General features: G+C 31.4%; 1 protein-coding gene across 2 annotated transcripts in view; it reads right to left on the minus strand.

Moving 5' to 3' along the window:
• LOC129219358 (H(+)/Cl(-) exchange transporter 5-like) overlaps nucleotides 1-24549 on the minus strand; it is a 107793-nt gene that overhangs the window by 40372 nt on the left and 42872 nt on the right. For both annotated transcript variants that reach the window (XM_054853730.1, XM_054853731.1), the window contains 3 exons: nucleotides 14835-14915; nucleotides 11365-11547; nucleotides 8995-9084 (listed from right to left, as the gene is read on the minus strand). In XM_054853730.1, coding sequence (XP_054709705.1) covers nucleotides 8995-9084; nucleotides 11365-11547; nucleotides 14835-14915 — 354 coding nt within the window. The remainder of the gene's footprint in view (nucleotides 1-8994; nucleotides 9085-11364; nucleotides 11548-14834; nucleotides 14916-24549) is intronic.

Consider the following 24549-nt stretch of genomic DNA (forward strand, 5'->3'; position numbering starts at 1 on the left):
ATCATTAGTTAACCATTTGAACTTCTTTAACTGCATGACTTATGTGGGGATGCAAAAATAAAAATGATAAATGTTAGATAAGAGACCCTAAAATAGGGGATCAACAAATTATGTTCTAAATGCTAAAGGGCAGGGCTAGAAAAATCTTTAAAATTTTACATGCCCTGTCGGGCATGCTTGTCTAAAAAATACATGCCCAAATAAAAATGTTACATTCCGAGTTTTTTTATTGTATGATAATAGAAACATTTGAATGTTGTACAGCATTATCAGACAAAAAGATAATTTAACAGCTTTATATCTGAATCAAGATTATTTCAATAAAACATTTTTAAAAAAGTTTAAAAAATTAGTACACCCAGGGCTGGCTCTAGTAGTTCTGCCGCCCTAAGCGATTTTAACAAGTGCCGCCCCTCCCCATTAAATGATAATATTAAAAATTATATATTAACAAAATTAAAATAACAGTAATGTTCTTAATATTAAAGTGACTTTTTAGTTGAATTCTGAACTGGGTTTTGCATATTTAAGCACTGGTACTTTAAATTATCTTTTTTAACATTAAAGTAGTGCATCTCTTGTCCAGAGCCGGATTTAGACCAAACGGGCCCCTAAGCTATTTCAGGTATGGGGCTCCTATTGCAATCTGGACAACTTATTCTGACGGTGACGAAAGGGTCAATTTCAAGAGTTTTTGTTTTTTAACTATTTTGGCTCTTTCCTCTGATATATAAAGGCATGCTTTCTATGTTTTATTGGTTTTTTAATGTGTTTCCCTGCTAAAGCTCAAAACTCGCGGTCGCCAGTCGCCAAATGCGACCAATTTTCAAATTTTGGCGACCATTATTTTCACTTCAGTAGCCAATGTGGCTACCATTCGCCAATGCAACCTTCCCTGACCTATAGTCTTGATATATGACCTTTCCCCTAATTCTTTTGTCCACTAAAAATTTGTCTATCGGATCGCCAGGGATGAAGGAGGGAAGGGGGGGAGTATTGTCCAATTGTGGCTAATTGTGCTATGTGTTCTTGTTCTGAATAGAAAACAAAAATCGCAATCAGGATGGCAAATTCGTTACAAAACTTGCTATTTTGAAAACTCGGCTTTCTTTATACGCGATCGTAAAAATAGACAAATTTCATACACCAATTTAGTAAATTACGCTTTTTTGATCTTAAATTCATTTTTCAACTTTATTTCTCCTTAACAACTGGCTATTTCTTCGTTTTGCGGTATTTTTAAACTACGCGTTTTCAAAATGGCGTCACTTTGTTATTGTTTATTTTACCAGTCAAGACGAAAATGTCCTTTCCAAAATAAAAAGAATTAATCTTGTACATTTGGTTTGCATATGAATAAACAAAAATGGCGCCTTTGAGTCAAAATGCACCGAGACAAGGTAAAAACTATATCGCTGAAAAAAAAGTTCTTTTGCAAGATTTTTGATTTTTTTGTTTTAATCATATTGTTAGTTTTTCCTTTTCTTTTCTTTTTAAAATAAAAAACCTACTGGAGGAGAGGACATATCCGTTTATTTACTTTATTTCTCCTTAAAAAAGTTGTTATTTTTAAGTTTCGCGGTAAATTTTCAAAATGGCGTCCCGCGTTTTCAAAATGGCGCCACGTTGTAGATTGTCCATTTTCACCATTTAGAAGAGGAAAATGTGTGTTCCAAAATAAATAAAGAGAAGTACAATCGTATTTATAAAACATATAAATAATAAAAAAAAAATGGCATTCCTGCATCTAGAGAAGGTGGAAAGAATACGGCTGAAACCCTTTTTTTCTTCTGCTGGATCTTTTATTTCACTTTTTATTTTTTTTTTCGTTTTGTTTTATATTGTTTACCTTTCTTTTATTTATTCATTTTTTGACACTCTGGCTTCGATTTTTATAAAATTCTGCATGCATTTGTAAAAACAAAAAAATATTTTTATAGAATCGCAAATGGTTTAGGTTTTACATTCTGTTCAAGATTTTGGTATTTTGTTGTTTTCTTTATCAAGGAACTAACTCGTGTTTTGGTTGAAAGCTGTGATGTTTCTAGAAGTTTTGAAAGCTGAAAAAAAAATTAATAATAATAATAATCTTATTTATTTATTTATTTTTTTATCCTGATGTGTTTTGCTTAAAGATAAATTAATGCAGATTATAGTTTGCAAAAGATGTGTTAAATAATATCTGGGCAGGGGTGCCCGTCCCCCCCAAGTTCAATTCCCCCCCCCCTTCAAAATTTTTCCTCAACCCTCTTTTTCTTTTTTATTTTTAGCTCGTTTTTATTTTATTTTATTTATTTTTTTAATATTTTCTATTCACTTTTTTATTTTTAATTATTATTTTATAAGAAACGTTCTTTGCTACGCCAATGACATATGCACAAATACTAAATAAATAAACGGATTAAAATAAATTAAATAATTTAAATTAAAATAAAGTTTGGCTACCATTTTGTGAGGATCTGGTAGCCATTGGCTACCAATTCAAAATTTGAGTTTTGAGGTATATTCCCTGCTGTCTTTTCCGCTCTGCTCTTAAGAGGGGGAATAATATCAAGAGATCGATGGAGAACTGACCTTTAAAAAAGATATAAAATATCCTCAATTTTAGGGGGTCTGGGGGGTTTCCCCCAGAGGAAGCTTTGAAAATTTGATGTAAAATTCTGCATTTAAAGCTTTATAAGGGATAATTGTAATTACAAAAATATCAGGGAAAAATATGCCTACAAATTTTTTTAAAAGTTATATGCTTTTTTGCAAATTAACACAGAAAAAATTGTTTTTGATTTGACACACAAACGACAGCAGCAGTCAAGAGAGAGAAAGAGTGAGGGAGGAGAAAAGATAATGCATTCATCCATCGGCTTTCGGTAACATTAGTTTTCGATCACCCCTTCAACCCACCAACAAATAAAACAATGAATTAAATATAAAATGATCAATATTAAAAAATCCTCAAAAGAAATGTTGCACAGATTTAGAAAATAATTAACAAGAGAGTAAGATACTGTGCGCATTTGGATAATTCAAAATTTATTTACTTGATAAAAAATAAAATAGAAACAATCTTTGTTTAGGAGTTTCAAAGGCATATCTAATTATTTTCAAGGACTCTAGAACAATCAAAATTAGTTAAGGTGCTTCAATTTCACTTTCTAGTCTCTGACATTTTAGTACTCGACTGTATATTTTTACAGAATTGTTATAACTAAGTAAGAAACAGCTATTTTAAGTTCAAAAGGAAAAAATTAACTACAGATTTCTCATTAGAATAACATTTTCAATTACAAGTAGTAAGCAGAAGTGAGATAAAAGCAAGCACTAACAAAAGAATTTCCAAAATACTGCATTCGTGATTGAATAAATAGCAAGATATGAGTCACAAAAACTTATATTAAGTAATATGTTACCGAAGCGTGAGAACCATAATATTTACATTTTTGGTACCTGATGTAGCAAGGAGCTGAATTTGATATATTTTGGAATTCCTCCACCTCCTCCTGTTTGCTAGAAATTTTAAAATTCAAGATTTGTAGACACTTTTCCAAAGTTCTCTAGCTGTTGAAAATTCACCCAATTTGCCGCCTTCTAGTTTAATTCCTAACTTTGTTTTGCATATCCATCCAAGCATTGGATATTCCCCCTCCCAGCATTGAGACTGAATATTATGGCACTGGAAAAAATATTCATACTTGAAAACAAAATGCTTTGACTTCGACATTTGCTGCCCCTAAAATTTGCTGCCTCCTACCCTAAGAGCAGGGTCTGAGTACACAATAAGCCGTCATTAAAAATACCAATACGTAATTAAAAAATTATAATAATTACATGGCAGCCATGCATGCAAGGGTAAAAGATTCATGCCTGATCGGAATTTGTCAGGGTTTATACTCAACTTTGAAAATTAAAAGTAAGTTTTTAAAGACTTTTTCAGGAGTTCATTTTATTTTTTAAGGACTATTTTCCTGTTTAAAGATGTATTTTTTAAAACTTATTTCAGAAAAAATATGTACAACTCTAATATTATTTATTTTTGTTTTCATACAAAACATTGAATGCACGAACATACTAAACTTATAGTAAAATATGCATTTACTGCATTTTCTTTGACCTGAGCCATCTTGGAATCAAAGTCAAATACAAGGAGGGGGGGGGGTAATCATTGAAATATGTTTCATTTTGAAAATGAATAAAAAAAATTAATATTGATTGAAAATTATTATTTTCTCAAAAAAAAAAAAAAAAAAAAAAAAAAAAAAACACATACTAACCATTTCCTAACCAAGAAAAAAAATGCTAGAAAAAGAACTACAATAAGCCGACTGAAAGTAGTAGAGGTAAAAATAACTTCCAACTAGCAAAATAATTAAAATATTTACAGGATACAAAAGGACAAACTTCAAACACAACAAACAATTTTTGGCAAAGCTTGGGTTTGATTTTGGCATAGAAAGAGGTAGGTTACTCATACAAGATTGAAATACAGAAAATTCAATTTAAACATTAGGGATCCTTTTAAAAAAATTTTAACAAATTATTTTAATCTTCAAAATTGATCAAAATTTAGTAGACTGTTTCAAAACTTTTGTGTTGACTCTGCGCTGATAAACATAGAAAACTGACAAATTTTAAGAGTTTTTCTTCTAAAAAGTATGAAAATTATAATTCTAGGAAATAGTGGTACTACTGTTTAGCTATTACGTTGCTCTGTCATCTATTGTATAAAATATGTTATGTTTATTCATGTTCAGTAATTAATATCTACAAATTAAAAAAAAAAATAAAATAAATAAATAAAGTCCATTTTTTTTAATAAAAAATTACAAACCCTGCCAACTACAGATGTTATGTATGTATTAAAACACTTAAAGAAGTTAAAACAAAAATAAATTTCAGCCAGTGATGACGTACTTAACTTTCTGATATTCGACACTCTTAAAGAGCATGAATTTTCTCATAAAAACTTCTCAATTTAACAATTTTAATAAAAATACAAATGATTTTAATTTCTTTGCCTCTTCACAAGGCATAGTAAGCATCATAAAAGTTAAAAACCTTATACCCATGGCGGATGTAAAGAGATTGCGATTTTCAAAGTGAACAATGAAACTATAAAGAATGGCACATAAAAGAATTTAAGTAAATTATTTTAGAATTGCATTTTAGAGCTCTTCAATAAACATATTATTAATAACAATCGACGTAATTGAAGCAAAATTCAAATTAAACCCGCAATTTAGATTTTTAACTTTTTGACTCTCATATAAAGAACACAGAATTCGGTTTGAAAATTTTAACTTTGGAATTTTTATAGGAATAAAAAGAAATTTCATTTATTTGCCCTCCAAAAAAGCATAATAAGCATCAAAAATCCGAAAATTTCGATTCCCATATCGGATGCAAAGAGATTGCTTTAATCAAAATGAAAGCATCAAAAGTCTAAAAACGGCAAATAAAAGAATTTATAAAAGCAAAAAAAAACTTTAGAATGATACTTTGTCAACAAGATGTTATATTACAAATAACTATCGACATAATCGTCAGAAATTTGGAAAAAAAATTGGATTTCCGGTATTAATAGATGAAAAAATAGCCGAATTTTGGTAACATTCGGTACAACCTAATCACTCCTATCGGATTGGCAATAGAAAAACATCTTTAAGGTAAAATAGAAAAAAAATTAGGAGTTTGTAAGGAGATAATAACAAAATTCAGGAGTTTTAAGGGCCCTTATTTTCTTTTCTTAAAAAGCAGGAGTTTGTAAGGAGTGTGCCAACCCTGTTTGTACATGCCCCACGCATGTTGGGAAATATAATTTTCAAGCCCTGCTAAAGGGTGTACAAAATGTTTAAAAAATAATTTAAGGGTGATTTTTCTTAATTTGTTCTTTTGTGAACTAAAGCTATATCTTTCGACTAAATATTTATTTTTAATATTTAATGACATATTTTACTTAAAATACTCACAAAGAGTTAAAAATGTGGATCAGTCACATTTTGTGTTTAAATTTTATTTAAAAAAACTAAAATGTATGCCAAATGTCATTTCTGTACCCTATCCTCAACACACATTTGTCAACTTTTGAACAAATTTATTGTGTTACGAAAGGGTCAAAAAAAAAAAACATATGCATTATGATATAGTATCACTGCCTACGTGAATGTGTCATAGCAATATTCTTTAATTTATCTATAGATTTCAAAAAACGCATCATTTTTTATGCGTCCCCAGGTTTTGTGTTAATACTGCCAGAAGTAGAAAAAAAGAGTAATATCTATAAGTGGCACTAGTTGGCTAAAAATTAACTTCCAGAATACAAAGAGTGTTCTTCTCTGCAGAAAAACAAAGTTTGAATGAAATAACATATTTTTAAAGGTCGCTGTGAATCTTGTTTTATCTTGAAAACTCCATATGTAACTTTATTCAATATCACCTCTGTCCTTTTACCTATTTTCCAAGAAATTGAAATAAGTTTTAAAAAACTAGTTTGTCGAAAGTGTAATTACATACATTTATAAGCTATGAATAGTTAAATTAAAGTAATGAAATTTTCTTTTCCTTGTTGGGCAAAAACTACTATTTTGTCCCCTCTGTCTCTTCGTCATAGGTAGTTTCAGGTGACAGTAATTACTTAGTGGTAAAGAAAGCTTTTAGAGCACTTGATTTATTTGATTGTGTCATTTTTTAATTCTTCTCTCGAATTTCAAATAGAAATAAGTTAAGAATATTTATCATAATATTTAAGATTTAAAGATATTTAGTTATATCTAAAGTTATTATTATTTATTGGTTATACGATACATTTTTAAAACTTCTAAGAATAAACTTTTAGCAGTTAATTACTATTCTTATTGTGAAATTGAAATTTTCTAATCAATATTTTTTAAGTTTAAAATAATTAGTGCTTGAAAATAATTTTTGTTTACAGCATAGAGCAAAATGAAACATTTAAAAAAAAGATATTTTTCAAAAATTAACAGCATTTTCAATGTTGTGAAATTTGTTCATTATAAGTTTAACAACTTTGTTTTCTCTTTCATTCTTAGAATAATTTCGAACTTTTGCTTTGAACCCTTATTTTAACGAAGTTATGGTTTAAAATAGAGTTTCATATTTTGATTCTGCTTTATCCTTATTTTACAAAAATGCTGTTGTAAAGCAAATCAGTGTTAGGCTTACGAAGTCTGGCCAGTGTCTATTGTGAAACTGATTTAATTTGTAAGCAGTATGCATCAAGTCCATCGATAGTCAACATTTTATCAATGAAATCAAAATATCTAAAATTTACACTTAAAGATAAAGGAAAGAAACTGTAATGCCTTGAAATAAAACAAGAGTTGGTCAGTAGGTTGCATCTATTTGACAGAAAATGGTATCCAGATATTCATTGTAACTGACTCATAAATACTACTGTCCTTATTTTTTAACAATGGTAAATAATTTCTAGAGGTTTTTTTTAAATACATTTTCTAGTGCCTTTAAATGTTGTAAGACAGTACATCATTCACTTTTAGTACATCGTTCATGGACTTTCAAGGGCAGAAACAATTCATAGTGCACAAGATAATATGCACTATTAACAGTCCCCCCCCCCCCCCGCACTATAAATAGCTTTACTGTGTTTATCTTATGCATAATATATTTATAGTGCATAAGATAAACAGAGCTTTCCTGAAAACAAAACTATGCATCATACAAATATGCCACCTAGGCGAAATTCCCTTTGTTTCAACACCATAGGCAATTTAGGAAAAATAAACATAGGAGAAATAAATTTTGAAATTTGAAGGTGATTTGTATTATGTCAAAGATTATTACAACTTAAAACACCGAAAAAAGAATTTTAAAGATTTTTTTCAGTTCATCGTCATTTCTGTCCCCGTATAAAAAATTGAATTTAAATTGACAAATATTATTTTTACTGAAAAATATTATGTGTGTATTTTTAAAATATTGTACTACTTAAGGGAATATAAACATAAGTGATGCAATAATGTTTGTAATGTAAAAAAATAAAAATTCTTGTGAAAATAGAAATATTTCTTCAAAATTCAAAATATAATCTTTTAAAAAAATTTTTTATTAATGTTTAAAAACAAATTATGAAATACTTTTTTTAATTATGTATTTTGCTTTCTTTTCCATTATTATTTAATTAGATAAAAGTTTGGAAACATTTTTCATAATTTTTGTAGTATTAAAGTAAGGGAACGGAATTACATTTTTCCTTGCAAATTAAATTTTAAACTGCCATTAAATTAAAAACAACCAGACCAATTTTGAAATTAATTTCCAAAATATATATTTTTGGAAAATAGAGTTATGCTTCACTTTTATTGATGCCAAAGGAGCACAGCTGATTGTAAAAAAAAAAAATTCCATGAAATTTTTTTAGAGTCATAACAGAGTTATTGCACGACTTTTCCGCACTACTCTCAGACATAGTCCCTATGGACCAGTTAAAACCTTCGAGCTATTTGTAGTTTGAGCTATAGGAAGTTCTCACAGCCCTCTAATGAGTTTGGGATGAAATGAAAACTTTGAGATAAATGAATATTCGAGCTATAGGCTTTGAGTTAACAAGACTCAACTGTAGTTTTAGAATTAATTTTTAAACTTTTTTTTCTTTGGAAAATAATAGATTTTGTATTTAAAAAAAAAATTTTTTTGGTGCTAGAGAGGCACAGCTAAATACTAAATAATATGGATGAATCTTTTTGAGGGTTCTAACAGAATTATAGCATAACTTTTCTGCATTATGCTAAAATAAAAGTTGAAAAGAAAATTGGCCCACTGTAATGTTTAGGTTGAGTGCCTTGTTGCTTTGACATGGAATGACCCTATTACTAGATCGCTTATTTATTTTTTAAATTGTATTATTTGTTTTTTCTGATGAAAATGAAATAATGTAAGATAAAAAGAAGTGTTGCATTTTAAATGAAAAAAGGAAAATAACAAAATAAATAAATACAAGATACTTAATAAGAAATATCTTACTTCTGATATGGGATATTGACCAAGTTTTGATTCTTTCCGATACTTGCACCATTTTATATTTGCTTTAATAAATATTGAACCAACAATGCCCTAAAACAACATGTTGAGAGTAAGACATTTTAACATAAGATACACCATTATTATTTACTATTGCTTAAAGGCATAAACATATTAAAAGTATTTTCTCTTTTTCTTATTCTGGAGGAAAATGGAAATAAGCCAAAAAAATTTAATAATGTCATTTTATGCAAACTTTTTTTTTTTGCTGCTTTTAGTTTGCTGCTTTATCATTATTTTGATAATCATAGCAAAGGAAATATTCAAAGGGGAAAAAATGGAACTACAATGTATTCAATGTAAAATAAAAAAAAATGTCAGTCTCCAGAAAAGGCTATAGTTGCCCAGCAAGACTGAACTTCTCTTTCATGATTCAGTGCCTGTGCATTAGAACCGTGGCAAAAACAACTTATGTATTCAACTTGATTGCAAAAAAAAAAAAAAAATTTGAAAATTGACAAGACAACAAATAAACATATACCTGTAATTTAAAATAAGACCTATTTATAAAGACAAAATTTTTACACGAAATGGTTATAGCTACTTACAATTGATTGTCTTTGCAACACATTATATTAACAGGAAGAATGAAATTGATTTATTGCATTACTGATAATGGCTGTAAAGTTCTGTTTTATATAGGCGGAAGGTTCAGCACGCATAACCAGGGCAGCATCCAATTTAGATCTCATTTTATTTTTTGTGTATGCATAAGGCTGGAAACATGTTCTTAAGTTGTTATGAACGGAAGTTGTTTTAAGGTACATAACTTTCTGCCAATACCATATACCACGTTTCAACACTAACTGAAAATTCAGTGGAAAATAATCGAACATATTTCAAAGAAAGGAGATGAACTAATTAGTTGAACTAATGATTTATGTTCCAAGCATTGACACTGGACAGTGTCATATCTCTGTTGCTAAATTTAATTTGTACCCTCAATTTGAAGTCATCAAGAGTGAAATTGTGCTGGTAGTGATCCGACAGGATTTTATATGGTTTTACGAATGTCTATTACTGTTTTTCAGAACATTTTTTGATAACTCCACGCATTCTCCTTATAGAGATGATTTTACTGCAGAAGTTCCATTTAGGAGAGGAAAACACTCAATGCTATTTTCTTTTAGGCGAGTAGTACAAAAATTCAGCTTTCTGTTAATTCTGTTATTTTGTCTCTCTTAAAAATGTCAAAACAGTTTTTCCAAGCATGGAAATAGCAGTTTCCTCCAGTTCTAAAATAATGTCCCCTAGATAAGCTGATTTTACCAGTCATCCCTCCTCATGCAGAAAATTCAGAATGGTTTTGAAAAAACTGATGTATTTTGATTCAGTTTGAAAACCTTTAGTTCATCTGGGAAGTTCATACAATCTCCCAAAGAAAAAATTACTTAGAGTAGGCAGCGTGTTTCAGGTTGGAGTAGTGATTTGTGTTGACTATCCATGTCTTCATAATTCTTGCTGACTAGTCTTAAGGGAAGGAAGACTTTAGAAAATTAGCTACTTTTGAAGAATTATCAAAAATTTGCTTTAAATCACATGGCAGTTCCTTCGTAATGCTGGCATGATGATGCAAAACACCATGATGACTAATACTACAATCTGGTCCGGTATTTTAAATTCTTGATATTGTTTATTTTATTTCTTAAATTACTGAGAAAAATAACAATTTCATAGAAGAACAAAGTTATGGTGGAACCCTTCTCATCCTTCAGAGGAACCCAGTTTGGGAATCACTAGGCAAGGGGACTGCTCTTCAAAATACTCTGATACTAGCTTTGGGGAAGAACTATAATACTAATTATTAATAGTGATTAATCATTGAAATTCTAACTTTTCTTGTGGCATTTAAAAATTATTAAAACACAATATTCAAATAGATATCAAGATTTTCCAAGTTTCTAGAAAAAAATTAAGAATGCAGCAAAACCCAGAATATTTATCAAGAACCCGGGTGGACTGAGCTTTTTTACAAACTCAAATGTTATCAAGATAAGTCATATAAAAAGAAGAAAAATAGTAAAGACTTTTTTAAGATGTGGCCTTAATTCCCTTCAGCATCATCTTCTTCGGGAGATATTTGAGTACTTTTGGCTTACAGTTAGCCTATTTTCACTCTGGTACTGAATGATGCAATTTTATGCAGATAGCTGTATAAGATTTTAAAAAAGAAAAATTGATTTGAAGAGCTCAAGTAAACAAATATCTCCCATTAAAGAACTAAGAGTAGTGTATTCTGTATTGCACACCAAAGGGGCATTTATCCTTTAAATTAACACATATAAATGAATAAAAGACAATTTTATTGCTCACCCCTAAAATACCTAAAATCACAAATGGAACAAGTTCAAAGAAGATCCATGGCCTCGTTTTTTCAACATAAAACATCACTAAATGATCATTCCCAAACGGATTGATTGACCGTAACACAAAAGCTGCTACAAGGGCACAAAAAAATGACCGCCACAAAGTTTTCAGAGGAAAGTAGTAGCTAACCTAAAATTAAAAATAAAATTAATGAAAATTATTGTATGTATTATGCATCCTGAACATCTCTATATCATTTACTTACAAATGAAACACAATAAGCCAAAATCATTAAAGTTTGAAACTTCAATAACTTTTAGATTAGTATAAAAATAATTTCTTATATTTCTTTAACTCTGTTTAAATAACACAATTAAATTATGCCTGTTGATGAAACAAAGAAACTCTTACAGATTACTAGAATGATAATTCTGTATCTCCTTTGCCTCAGACCAGATTTTTGACTTTTAAGTGTTTCATTTTGCAGTTAGCAATACGTGTTATTTAAAACTGAAACAAAAGGCGAAATTTCTGATTGAAATTGATTCAGGAGTAAAATTGTAAAATGTGAAAGTTCAATGAGAAATAAAAAGGGACTATATGTTTTTCAGTGGTGAGTGCTGAAATTTAATCTGCTGTTGGAATAAGAACTTTTTTTATGAATTTTGATTGTTTTGCTTTTTTTGCACTTATTTGTAATTGCTGGCCAGGAAAAAAAGTAACAGAAAGTAAATAACCATTTTCGATCAATATTGAAATTTCTAACACAATATTTCTCCCGCTTAGGGAAACAAAACATTTAATGCATTATAATGTATCAGCATATCCTAGCTACCAAACAATAATAATCATCCTATTAAATAAAAATTATTAAATTTTTGTTCACATCTTTATATATTATTTCTGTAGCCTGTTTTTTTGTCGCTAAGCAAGATCTTCCTCATTTCTTGATCAATTTCCTTGATTTACCCTTCATTTTAAAGCTTACCATGTAGGCTAATGATGAAAAGTAGACCCACGGTCTATTTTTTTTTTTTCTGTCAAAAAAAAAAACCTGTTTAAAAGCACTAGACAGAGTTTTTTGGTTAAATTTATAAGTTTACAGAGCTGAGTAGCTCAATCGGCAAGGCGTTCGGTTACTAACCAGCTGGACGCAAGTTCTGGCTTCACAGGGTCAATTTGTCAAAATCGAAAAATTAGACCGACACCATACAAAATATGTTATATATAAGTTAGAAAAACTACGCTTAAAAAACGGACTCGATTCAGTTGATTTTCTATTTTAACTGCTCAGTAAAATGAGTTACATGTGCTGCCATCAAAGCCATAACAGTTCAAGCAGCCTGCTATGGGAAATTGTATAAATTTTCACAGAAAAAAAAAGCATTTCTTTTCAATATTTTATTTTTTAGAGTAATTGTAAAGCCTGTTTTGCTATCGCTGCGCAAGATCTTCCTTGTTCCTTAATCAAATTTTAAACGCATCTTAAAGTTAATCGTGCTAATTAATGACGAAAGATAGACCCACGGTATAAAAATGTTTGTTTTTGAACCCCCCCCCCCCCCTTGTTTCTTATTACACATTTATTCAATGAATAGTATTCAAAAACAAAGACGAATTTGTTTGGTCGGATGGGGCATTTTGCTGATGAAGGACATGGGGGGACTCTGAAGTGTGATGTGAAGTGATGAAGGGCGTCAATTCGAGTCCGGTCAGTAAAATATAATTTTATTTTCTTTCGATCAGCAGAATTCTAATCTAAGTTTCTACAAATAAGTAAAATACCTCATTGCAGGATTCTGAGCAACAGTTTATTGTTGTTAAATCAGGAAACAAAACATTGATTTTAACATGGTAAATTGCAGTTTTACCTTTTTAAAAATATTTTGGCAAAGTAGAAGCAAACTTTTCAATTTATTTTATAGCTTAAATACGCATTGCTTTATAAATTCTTTATTCTTCATCTTTTTTTTTCCGCTCCTCCCCCAGGGAGTGTCGTGCTGAAAATGATAAGTGCTTGAGTATGAAGCCGTGTAGAAAAATATCACTGTTATGTTTCTTTTTTGATCAGAAGAATTCTAATCCAAATTTTCATTAAAATTCTTTAAAAACTCATTGCAGGATTCTGAGCTACAGTTCTGTTATTGTTAAAATCAGAGAACAAATCATTCATTCTTTAAATAAAAATGAGACCATTATGTTCATTACAAATCTTAACGCTAAACAAGGGTTAATAAAAGGTGCAAGATTAGCAGAGCTGCCAATATGCCAACTTAAAAAATCTTACGATGTACGCGGTAGCTATTTCTCTACGCTTTTTTGACCATTATAAAGCAAAGTATTAAAATTTTAAATATTATATCATTTTCAAACCCTTACCATTATTTGATCTGTGCTTTTATAAGCAAAAAATCAATGAATAAATTTAAAAATAAGTAAATAAATAAACTTTTATTTCTTTGAAATTAAACTTTGAAAAGTTGCTGATTTTGCAGCTTTCAAAAATTATCTACCAAAAACTTGTTCAAAAAAATAGTTTTTCTGTAAGTTTTTACAGATTAAAATGTTCTCCATGCTGTTATCTGATAAAGAAGTGCACACTTCTTGCACAAATCGTACAAATCTGTCATAAGACCATACAATCATACAAAATGTCCGAAATTCTTACAATGTACAGCTAAATCGTACAAGTTGGCAGCTATAGATTACTAATTACTAATCTTGCAACTTTTATCAATAACTAATTGATTACAAGATTGGTAATAACTAATATTTATGGATACATAATAATGCCAAAATTCCTTGGTTCTGACAAGCCAGTAATTATTCGTCAAATAATTACTGGTTTGTCAGTAATTCGACTCGGTTATACTTATTCTCTTTGATCCGAATATGCCATTTAAACTGGTCAGAAAATCATTGCCCATCAATGTAGCATATGTCATGACCATTCATAAGGCAGGGTCAGAGGCACAAAAAGCAGTTTTCTATTTGCCACAACTTGTTTTTTTACATGCAAAACTACATGTAGCTTTCTCATGAGTAAAAATTTTTACTCATATTTATGTTTGCATCGAAGATACGTACAACCAAAACGTGATTAATAATAACATCATCACTGCCATGATTGTATTTAAAGAGATTTTGTTAACGCTTATATAATTAGTGTGTTTTAATATAATACTTCTGTAGAAAAAAAAATGTAACACTATTTGTAGTGAAGTCTACATGCCTTCTTTTGTGTCAACATCCATTTACTTTTTGGCTGTTCTTTCTCATATTTTCCTTTCTCTCAAATTTTTATAGAGTGAAAAGCCATACAAAATGATTTGAAGCATAGTGCGGAATTCTGCACGGGTTGACTGGTTAAAGATATTTAGATTCCTAAGTTCTTTCTATAGATGAATATAATTCAAATTTTTCCAAAAGCTCACAACATAGTGATAATAACTAAAGATTTATAAAAAAGAAAATACTTCTTCCAGACTGAACAAAACTCCACCAATTGGTGCACCAAATGCAACAGAGACACCTGCAGCTGATGCAGCAGACAGTATCTAAATAAATTTTAAATAAATAAATAAATATATATATATATATATATATATATATATATATATATATATATATATATATATATATATATATATATATATATATATATATATGTAATACATAATATAAAACAATTTTTTAAAACAGACAAAAACATACACAGTAACAAAATTGCAGCAAAGTACAATAATGGAAAGAAACTAATTATAGAAAAAGCACATTTTAAATGTGCTTTTCTATAATTAGTTTCTTTCCAACACACACACACACATACACACTAATGGTACCTGTACGGCTTTGCTTGTAGTAGAAAATTTAAAGGTCTTTCGGTTAGCTTGTATATTTACAAATAATGTATGGTGAATTTCTCGCTAATTGGCTTTCCCATGTTACGGTTCCACGTTGTGAAAACTTGCTAATTTACTCATCCATCTTATGACAATTTTGTTCAGAAAAAAGTTCTTAAAATTGGAATAGTTAAAGAGCAAAATCGATTTTTTGAAAAATCGCTTCAAGGTGCACACCATCATGCTAAAAACTAACTTTGCTAAATTTCATGAAAATCGGCCGAACGGTCTAGGCGCTACGCGCGTCACAGAGATCCAGACAGAGAGACTTTCAGCTTTATTATTAGTAAAGATATATTTATATATATATATATACACAGGGGCGGACTGGCCAGGTCGGCTAGTCGGGGATTCCCGACTGGGCCAACCGCCGAGTGGGCCACTTCAAGTAATTTTTTTATTGAACTTAATACATTTAAATTCAGACCTAACATTTTTTAAAATGTCATAATAAAAAAAAATAAATAATTCAAAAAAAACATGTAATTCGTTTACTCTATGTGAAAACAGCTTGTAGAAACAGTTTTTTCCCCCATCCTAAGCAAGGACCAAAGTAAATAGCCGAAGTTCACACGTCCGAATGCTTTCCTCTCTTATCAGCTTTCTCTCTAGTTTTTAGAGCTCTAGGGGCCATGCAGGGGCGTGCACAGGGGGGGGGTTTAATAGTTCAAAGTCGAAACGGTTTCGTAGAGAGCTCCCGATGTTTCCCTATTCCATTAATTTTTACCAAGCATAACCTAAAATTGCATTTCTAAAACACCCCATTTCGGAAAATTTCTGGGAAAGCCCCCCGACATTCTATTGTAAAGAAAGATAGACAAAAATAGATTTCAATGTTGAAAAAAAGTTAAGAAAACAAATCATGGGGTGTACCCCTTCTTTTACCTCTCCTCAACGTTACCGAAAATTGTAAATTTGCGGTTTTTGAAATCAACTTTGAAAAATCATTTTGAAGGGAACTAGAACCCCTTGTCCTGATTCTTTTCTCCTTACGCTTACATAGATCAACGAATTTCGAAAAATTTCCGGCGAAATTTACCTGATCGTGTAACCTGATCGTGTTACCCTTTCCTCGTGTAATTCCTATGTTGTCAGTATAGAAGCCTTAAGATATGCCTTATCAGACTTATAACCATTAGTATCCTTCTTTGAAGGCACATACAAAAATGTGTCAGTGGTAGCTTTATTTTGCAGTTTACAACATTTTTTTTTAGAACTTTAAAACTGATTTAGAAACTTGAAGGAAAATAGAAATTAGCGGTAGTTTAATGTCTTTGCTCGACTCGGAAGAATGGAGATCCGGTACAGGTTAATTTAACTTTTATAATTTACAGAGGTGGGCCAAAATACTCTTTTGCCGACTGGGCCAAACTCAGCCAGTCTGCCCCTGTATGTATATATATATATATATATATATATATATATATATATATATAGAAATATATGTAAATATATAGAGAGAGAGGATGGCCAAAACTATTACACTCAAAAAAACTTTTCTGTACTTTTATTGTTTTTTATTGCTGTCACCTAGTTTTATTATTTGAACATATTTTCAAATTTACTTAAAATATGAATTAAACATATGAAAACCTAAAGTATCTTCTGATTGATACTATAAATAGGTAAAAAAAATAATTATTTCACATTGAGTAACTCTGCCTTTTGCTGCTATCATGGCTTGAATGTGGTGGTGCATGCTTTCAATGCATGATATGGCTACTTGTTGCAGTCTAGGAGTATTGCGCCATGTTTTGATGATATTTTCAATCACACTCACAAGAAAAAGCTTGTAACTTGAAATTTTAATGGACACTAACGTCTGTCACATTTAAAATAAAAAAAAAAGTAAAGTGTTGCCAGAATAAGCTTTAAAATTTTAAATCAACTTTAAAATGTGTTCAAATAATAAACCTATGTAACAATAAAAACAATAAAAATACAGAAAAATTTGTTTAAGTATAATACTTGTTACTATTTTAAAAGTGTGCAAGGGATCATTATTCTGCTTATGATCATAAGGCACCAGATGATCTTCTAAATCATTTTAATTTACTGTATTACCCCGCATAAGACAGCATGCCGACAAAATTCGAGTGTCACCAGATTTTCAATCATGCTTGCCTGGTCCTTTTTGGCATGACAGAAAAATTGAGGTTAGGAAAAAAAATTATAAAAAATATATGTTCAGCTTAAAAATGAATATAAGTTCTATACATATTTTATTAGTATTAATAAACGGTTTAATTTTGTAAAAATATTTACTAACAATGTCATTTGTTATTTTAACAAGAAAAATATTGTTTAATAACGAATAATTTTATAAAAATTAAATTAAAACTAAACAAACATTTAAGCAGTAAGTTACCTAAACCAGTGCTAAAGAATTTACCATAGCTATTCAATAAATAAAAATTAACCCTTTAAATGCTGCTCTATGTTCCCAGTGTAAAATATTGAATTGCTTCATAAAAATAGGACTCTTAGGGACTCTATAGGACCTCTCCCTTTAAACAATGCAAGAAGAAATTTTCCAAGAAAATTTTTTATCTAATATTTAGGACATGTTCCCGTTTAGGAACATTGGTGTGTTACGTTAAATTTTTCCACTAAGGCTTTGAATCAATTACGCTTCACGCTCGCTATAGCTTCAGTTTTGTACCTATTGCAGAAACGTTTCATATACATGATACTATTTGTCAAATTCATTTCAATTTCAAATGTCAAATATTTCAAATTATATAAAAATAGAAAAAAAAAGTACACATTTATAAACAAATTCATTCAAAATTTGATACTGATTACATGAAATCCGAGAGTCGTGGTCAATGAAACTTTTCTCTTTGTCTAAATTTTTTCAAAGCTACAGATTCGGAATCTCACAGTTTCACGTACAGGAGTCGAAGTGGACTGTCTAAAATTCTAGGAGTTGGAGTTGGCCAAAGAGAGCTATTTCCAACAAAATTTGTTTGAAGGAAATCTACTTTAGGATCTTGTTACTTTGGGATCTATATTGACTTTTAATTTCCCAGGAGGTGCTAATGGTAAGGCATTTGAACTGTTCATAACTAAACAGAAAATCAATCAATTCAAAGAGATATTTGCTATGCAAAATCTTCAAACTTCTTCAAAAGCTTTTTTCTACAAAATTTGTTTGAAGTTAATTCGCTTCTATATATATACACATACACTGCTCGACATTGAAAATGCAACACCAAGAAGGAGTGGTCAGAATGTGATGAAATTTGGAAAAAAGATAGAGACAGCAAGGAATAATAAATGATCTTAATTTCAAAATGATAGGCAGAATACAGAGCGAGAACAGCGTCGACTCAGTAGGATGTAGGACCACCACAGACAGCGATGCACGAAGAAATACATCTAGGCATAGAGTCAATAAGGGTGCGGATGGTGTCCAGAGGGATGGCTCTCCAATTCCTTTCAGCTATTTGCCACAGTTCGTCTTCTGAACGAGGCAGGGACAGTCTGCAAACGGCGTCCAATCACATCCCACACAAGTTCGATTAGTGACAGGTCAGGAGAGTATGGTGGCCAGGGAAGCATCTGTGTGCCTTGGAGAGCAAGTTGGCAGATGTGTGGTCGGGCGTTATCCTGCTGAAAAATTGCATTAGGTAGAATTTGAAGGTAAGGGATTGCCACCGGCTGCAGCACATTATCCAAGTACCGTTGGGCCGTCATAGTGTCCTGAATACGAATTAGAGGTGATATCAAATTGTACGCAATTGCGCCCCAAACCATTATGCAACGTTGCCGTGCGGTGGGACATTCCAGTTACCGCCGGATTAGATCTGTATCCACGTCAACGCCACACACGTATGCGCGACTATCACTGAATAAACAGAAGCGGGATTCATCTGAGAACACGACATTTCGCCATTCTGTCACCCACGTCGCTCTAGTCCGGTACCATACTAAATGTTGCTGTCTATATTGTGGGGTCAATGGCAGTCTTCTTAGCGAACGCCGTGATTGCAGACCATGTGCGACCAAACGACAAGAAATGGTTCTGATTGACACGACAACATTCAGGGTATCTTGCACATGCTGCAGAATCGAGGAACAAGTGACTTGTGGGTCTGCTACAGTTTGTCGGTGGATGCGTCGATCCATGCGTTCTGACATCACTCTGGCTGCCCCTGCACCCCTCAATCTTGCCACATTTCATTGTTCCAACCATTTTCGGCACAGCTGATGCACCGTGCTCGCATCCATGTGGGCATCAGCCGCGATTTGACGTACGGATCAACCTCCCCTCCTCAGTCCGAAAACCATACCCCTGGTAAAATCGTTTATCTGCTGGAAGTGCCTTCATTAACGTCGGCCTGGCATTCTCTCATGTTACATGTATCTTCCAAGACAAAAACAAAATTTCTTCGATAACTCTCCAGTCAGAAATAACGACACGAATATTGCCCATTCTGCAAGTTCCTTCCCTTATATTTTACTTCACGTGCATCGGAGAGTTGCGATTTTGACATCATTTACATAATTCAGCGATTTACGTCTACTCTAAAATTTGAATAAATTTCTGAACACTCCTTCTTGGTGTTGCATTTTGCAACGTCGAGCAGTGTATATATAAGTTTGGGATTTATATTCGTCTTGAATTTCCCAGCAGACACTATGTTAACGTTTCTTGAACTGTTCACAAAGTTGAACAAAAAATTGTTCGCATCAAAAAATGAAATATGGTGATAAGGTCTCTTTTCTGATATTTTTCGAACAACCAAAAAAAGAAAAATTTTTTTTGACTCAGACTATATTTAAGCAAAATTTATTGGGGGGGGGGGGGGGTAGACCGACAGACACATTTTCTGCATCTAAATACCAAATTTCAATTTTTAATTTTTCAACATTTCTTTCATTATTTTATTAATTTTTGTTATGTTTGTTTTTAGCGATATTTTTAAGATGCATTAAGTTTCCTTTCATGCTTTTTTCTTCTTTATTTGACTTTTACTGAGAAAGTAGGCCCAAAATTAAAATCATTGATTGGGAGCCAAATTTCTGGAGAGTTTCATGTGACCAGGGATTGGAATTTATTGATAACTGATTGTAGCTTAAGCAGGGTAGAGCTGTAAACATCTTCATTTTAACGTACAAAGCCCTTTTTCGACATCACTCCCACCCTAAAACTGGAGAGAAAGGGGAGGGGGCAGAAAGCGGAACAGTGAAAGGTGGAAATGTCGCCCACCTGCTTTTAAATGCGTCAATAGACGTTGTTCTCAGTTCTGAGGCTTTTACTAGGCGCATAACAGAACTTACGCTGTGGGACTAATTGCCCAGTTTTGTATCCTGAATTATGCCCATGTTCCCTATCGGGAACAACAAAGTTTGTTCACTTATAGGATCTACACTTGTATTTGAAATTATCATCTGTCATTTTTGGTCATCAAAAGAATCCCTATTATTGTTACTCTAGAATATCAAAATAGTTAAGCATCATTTTTAAATTATAAATTTTTTTATCTGTCTCCCTGAAAATCGGTAAAGAAGCATTTTTTGCGAATTTTTGTTGAAGACAGTAATTGTAAAATAGAACTAATTTTTCTTTCAAAAATTCAGGTCTATTTTTGGCAATAAATAGAAAAAAAAATTAAGTCCTCACAAGCGAAACTTTATTTTTTATGATTTTTAAGGTTGATGTTCCCATTTGGGAACATTGGCGCTTAAAATGTTAAACTCGCCTCTCTAAAAGGAATCTAAAATAATTTATTTAAAAAAATTATGAACAAATTGCAGTAACAATGATTGTTTCTTGATTACTTTATTGGCATATAATTAAATCCGTTAATAATGACCTACCATAAATAACAAGCAGATATTAATGCAATACTCTTTTTTTTGAAAGAAGGTTACTTTCTGAATTCATTTATTTTTCCTTACAGTGGTCTGCTTTCTGATTGTAACTGAATAGGGAAATTTACTTTTGTTTCGTTGCGAAATAAACCTGCAATTATAGTGCATGCCGGAAAATTTGAATTTCCTGGCATGCTGGTCAACTTTGCTTCTTTCCGGCATGCCGGCTAATGCGGAGTAATACAGTACATACTTTGACCCACAATCCCATATTCCATTGATGTCTACAAGAGGAAAAAAAGCATCATTAAAATTCTCAGACCATTATTGATCTGTTTAGGAGCTTTAATATTGCATGTTGATACATAAGATCTATTCTGGTGTCTTCTGGATGATGAATACAATGTTGATCACCACTTTCTGACAAAATAAATTTTGATGCATGGTTGCAAAAGTCCTTCTTCTAATCTCTGTCTGTTCATGTTTCATAATCAAAACCCTAACTTTACATGGAACCATGCTTTAATTTTGCCTTTTTCCAACAAATAATACTGCTGTTGACATAAAAGAGGCTAATCATGTGTAAGTTATTAGTGGCAAATTTTCATTCTCCCAAAAATGTATAGATATCTTGAAAAACAAAATTACTGTAAGCATAAGAGATGTCACCTGTAGATAAACAGACAAACCAGATGGTATTTTAATTTTCTACCATAGGTAAGACGTGAGGGTACTGATAGTCAAGAATACATAACAAACAGTTATGTAACTTCAATAATTAATAAAATAACAATGAACCCAGGAAAAAAAAGTTACTCTAGCCAGTATTGTGTATGATGGATCACAAACAGGGGCTGTTAAAGCAAGAGTTTTTTTTTTTTTTTTGCCAAGATCTTGAGTTTCCAATAGAGAGCTAACGTTCTTGTTTGAAATTGTAGGGTTTTGTTCTTTACTGATGAAAAAGATACCTTTGTTAAATATTTAAGTATTAATCATAACAGCTTCACTAAAATACAGTTTTTTGACAAAGCAATTTAAGATGGAGGTTCAGGGTATCTGCTACATTTCGAGGTTTGAAATCCATGACATTCTATGACTTCTGCTCATAACTTTCAATGACTTACGGGATGCAATTTTTCCAGAAAAAAAACATTTTTTTTTTCACTAGAATTTCTAAATTACTATTTTGTGAGAATTCAATTGCAACGATTAGATGTATGCTTTGGACATATGTTCCTAAAAATTCAAATTGAAGTGAAATGTAACTTGCTCAGCTACTATTATAACTCATAAATTATTTTTAATTAAAAAAAAAACATCCACCTTTCAAAAAACACTGAGAAAATAAAAAGCAGAAAATAATTGGTTACATTTTTATACAATTTCCAACCGAAACCTATAAATAAAATTTAATTCACAATTTCAGTACAAAAATCAACTAAACTTAACACCCAATTATAAAATAAACACCAATTTTAATTACTATACAACAAATTATTTTAATACCTAACTAATTATATACAATCTAATAATTTTTAATCACCTTTTGAAGTCGGTGCCTCCTACAAAATTACTACTCAACCAAATTGAAAACTCACCAAATCCTGAGCTAAACATTAACTTTACTAACACCAAATTAGTCTTTGTTGGCCCCTAATAGCTGAGTTAGAACCTAAAGTTCAAAGAACTAAAGGCAGGTTAAAGCAAGCCAACTGAAAATTGAGTCTGTGTGATCCCCCCCCCCCCCCCGAGAGAAAAGACATACATACTCATTTTTTAACAAACAAATATCAATTTATTTAATAAAATACAAGAGTAAATAGGAAATAACATGAGTAAAAATAATTTGACTTATATTTCAAAATAATTTTGACAATAACCCCCCTCCCCTTAAAAGTTCTCAAAAAACAATTCAAAATGTTTCAAAAGTTCTAATCCAGTTCATCACTTGAGTACTTGCCAAACCATGGAAAAAAGGTCTAGTAGAACACTCCCAGTTCATACCACAGGTTAATCCACTCAAAAAGTTGGCACAAACAAAATACGAAAGTCACATTCAATAGTCGGGTACACTAAACAGCTGAAAATGCAGTCCTCTCCAGGACGTGTTTGCTGCTTAGTAGATCATCCCTTATTATATTCCAGGAACTAATCCCTCTGCTGAAGAATCCATCCATGCAGACATTCAGTCAGGACAGACACTGGGATCTCTTTATCTAGTCGAAGACCCTCCGAACACACTTATGGCTACATCCACTTCGTCCAGTCTGAACTTACCAATGGTCCTGTTAGGCCTAACTCAAGCACTTTCACATTTCAAACTAAATCTTTAAAAATTCCATCTTCGCAGTACACAAGACAAGGTTTAGGACCTCCTTGCTCCCATAGCAGGGGAAACAATATTTCTTACATTTCTTAAATATATTCCCCAATGTGGAAAAAGAAACAAGAGTACTAAGCTCCCGGGTGCAATCTCAGCACCCAAAACAACCAACTAACTGAGGTCGCAGTTACAGAAGAAAAGAGAAAGATTGATCATCTTTTTATCCTGTTACAGTTACCATATGCAATGAAGTGACGCACATCAAATTTTGAATAAATTAAATTAGCATAGACATATCGAAACTGAACCTGTAAACTGTGAATCTTTATAGAATTATTTTCATTATGCATCAGCCAAATGTTACTCAACTTCAGCTCATTGCCTCACACCATCGCGGAAAGATAACAATATGAATCATAGGCTTTTACATTGGGAGAATTTCGTGCGCTGGATGGCAAACGGGATCAATTTTCTCACAGATTGAATTGAAAATGTAAGTTCCATTACTTTAAAAATATTATAGAACTTTAAGAATAGTCTCCAAGAACAAAAATTAATTATTTTTCTAACAGTTTTTAAAACCAAACCTAGTCAGTTATGATAGGTGGTAGTTTATAAGAGGCACCGACTTCAAAAGGTGATTAAAAATTAAGAGTTCATAGATAATTAGTATTAAATAATTTGTCACATAGTAATTAAAATTAGTGTTTATTTTATAACTGGGTATTTAGCTTAGTTGATTTTTGTGCTTGGAATCGTATAGGTTTGGGTAGGAAATCAAATGTAAATGTGACCAATTATTTTTTGCTTTTTAGTTCCTGGGTGTTCTTTGAAAGTGGTCGTTTTTTTTTTTAAATAATTTACTTATTTCTTTTTAGTGTCTAAATATAAAATAGGCATGTAGGATAGAGTTTATGGTACATGACAAGAAGGCCTTCATTACGAGCATCTCCAATGAGAAAGCGTAGAGCACAGGAGTCTGAAAACGGCCGAGATGAGCCAGATAGAGAAAGAAATAGAGCACAGCGTCTCGGAGTCTTTCGAAGACTGAAGAAAAGCTTTTTCTGTTAGGCATAAATACCTGTTAGCCACAACAGTAAAGTCTTGTCTCATCATGTCAGCAAATATTGCTCACTTTAGCAGTTT

This window comes from Uloborus diversus, chromosome 3 (genome assembly GCF_026930045.1).
Source record: "Uloborus diversus isolate 005 chromosome 3, Udiv.v.3.1, whole genome shotgun sequence".
In the NCBI taxonomy this organism is placed as follows: domain Eukaryota; kingdom Metazoa; phylum Arthropoda; class Arachnida; order Araneae; family Uloboridae; genus Uloborus; species Uloborus diversus.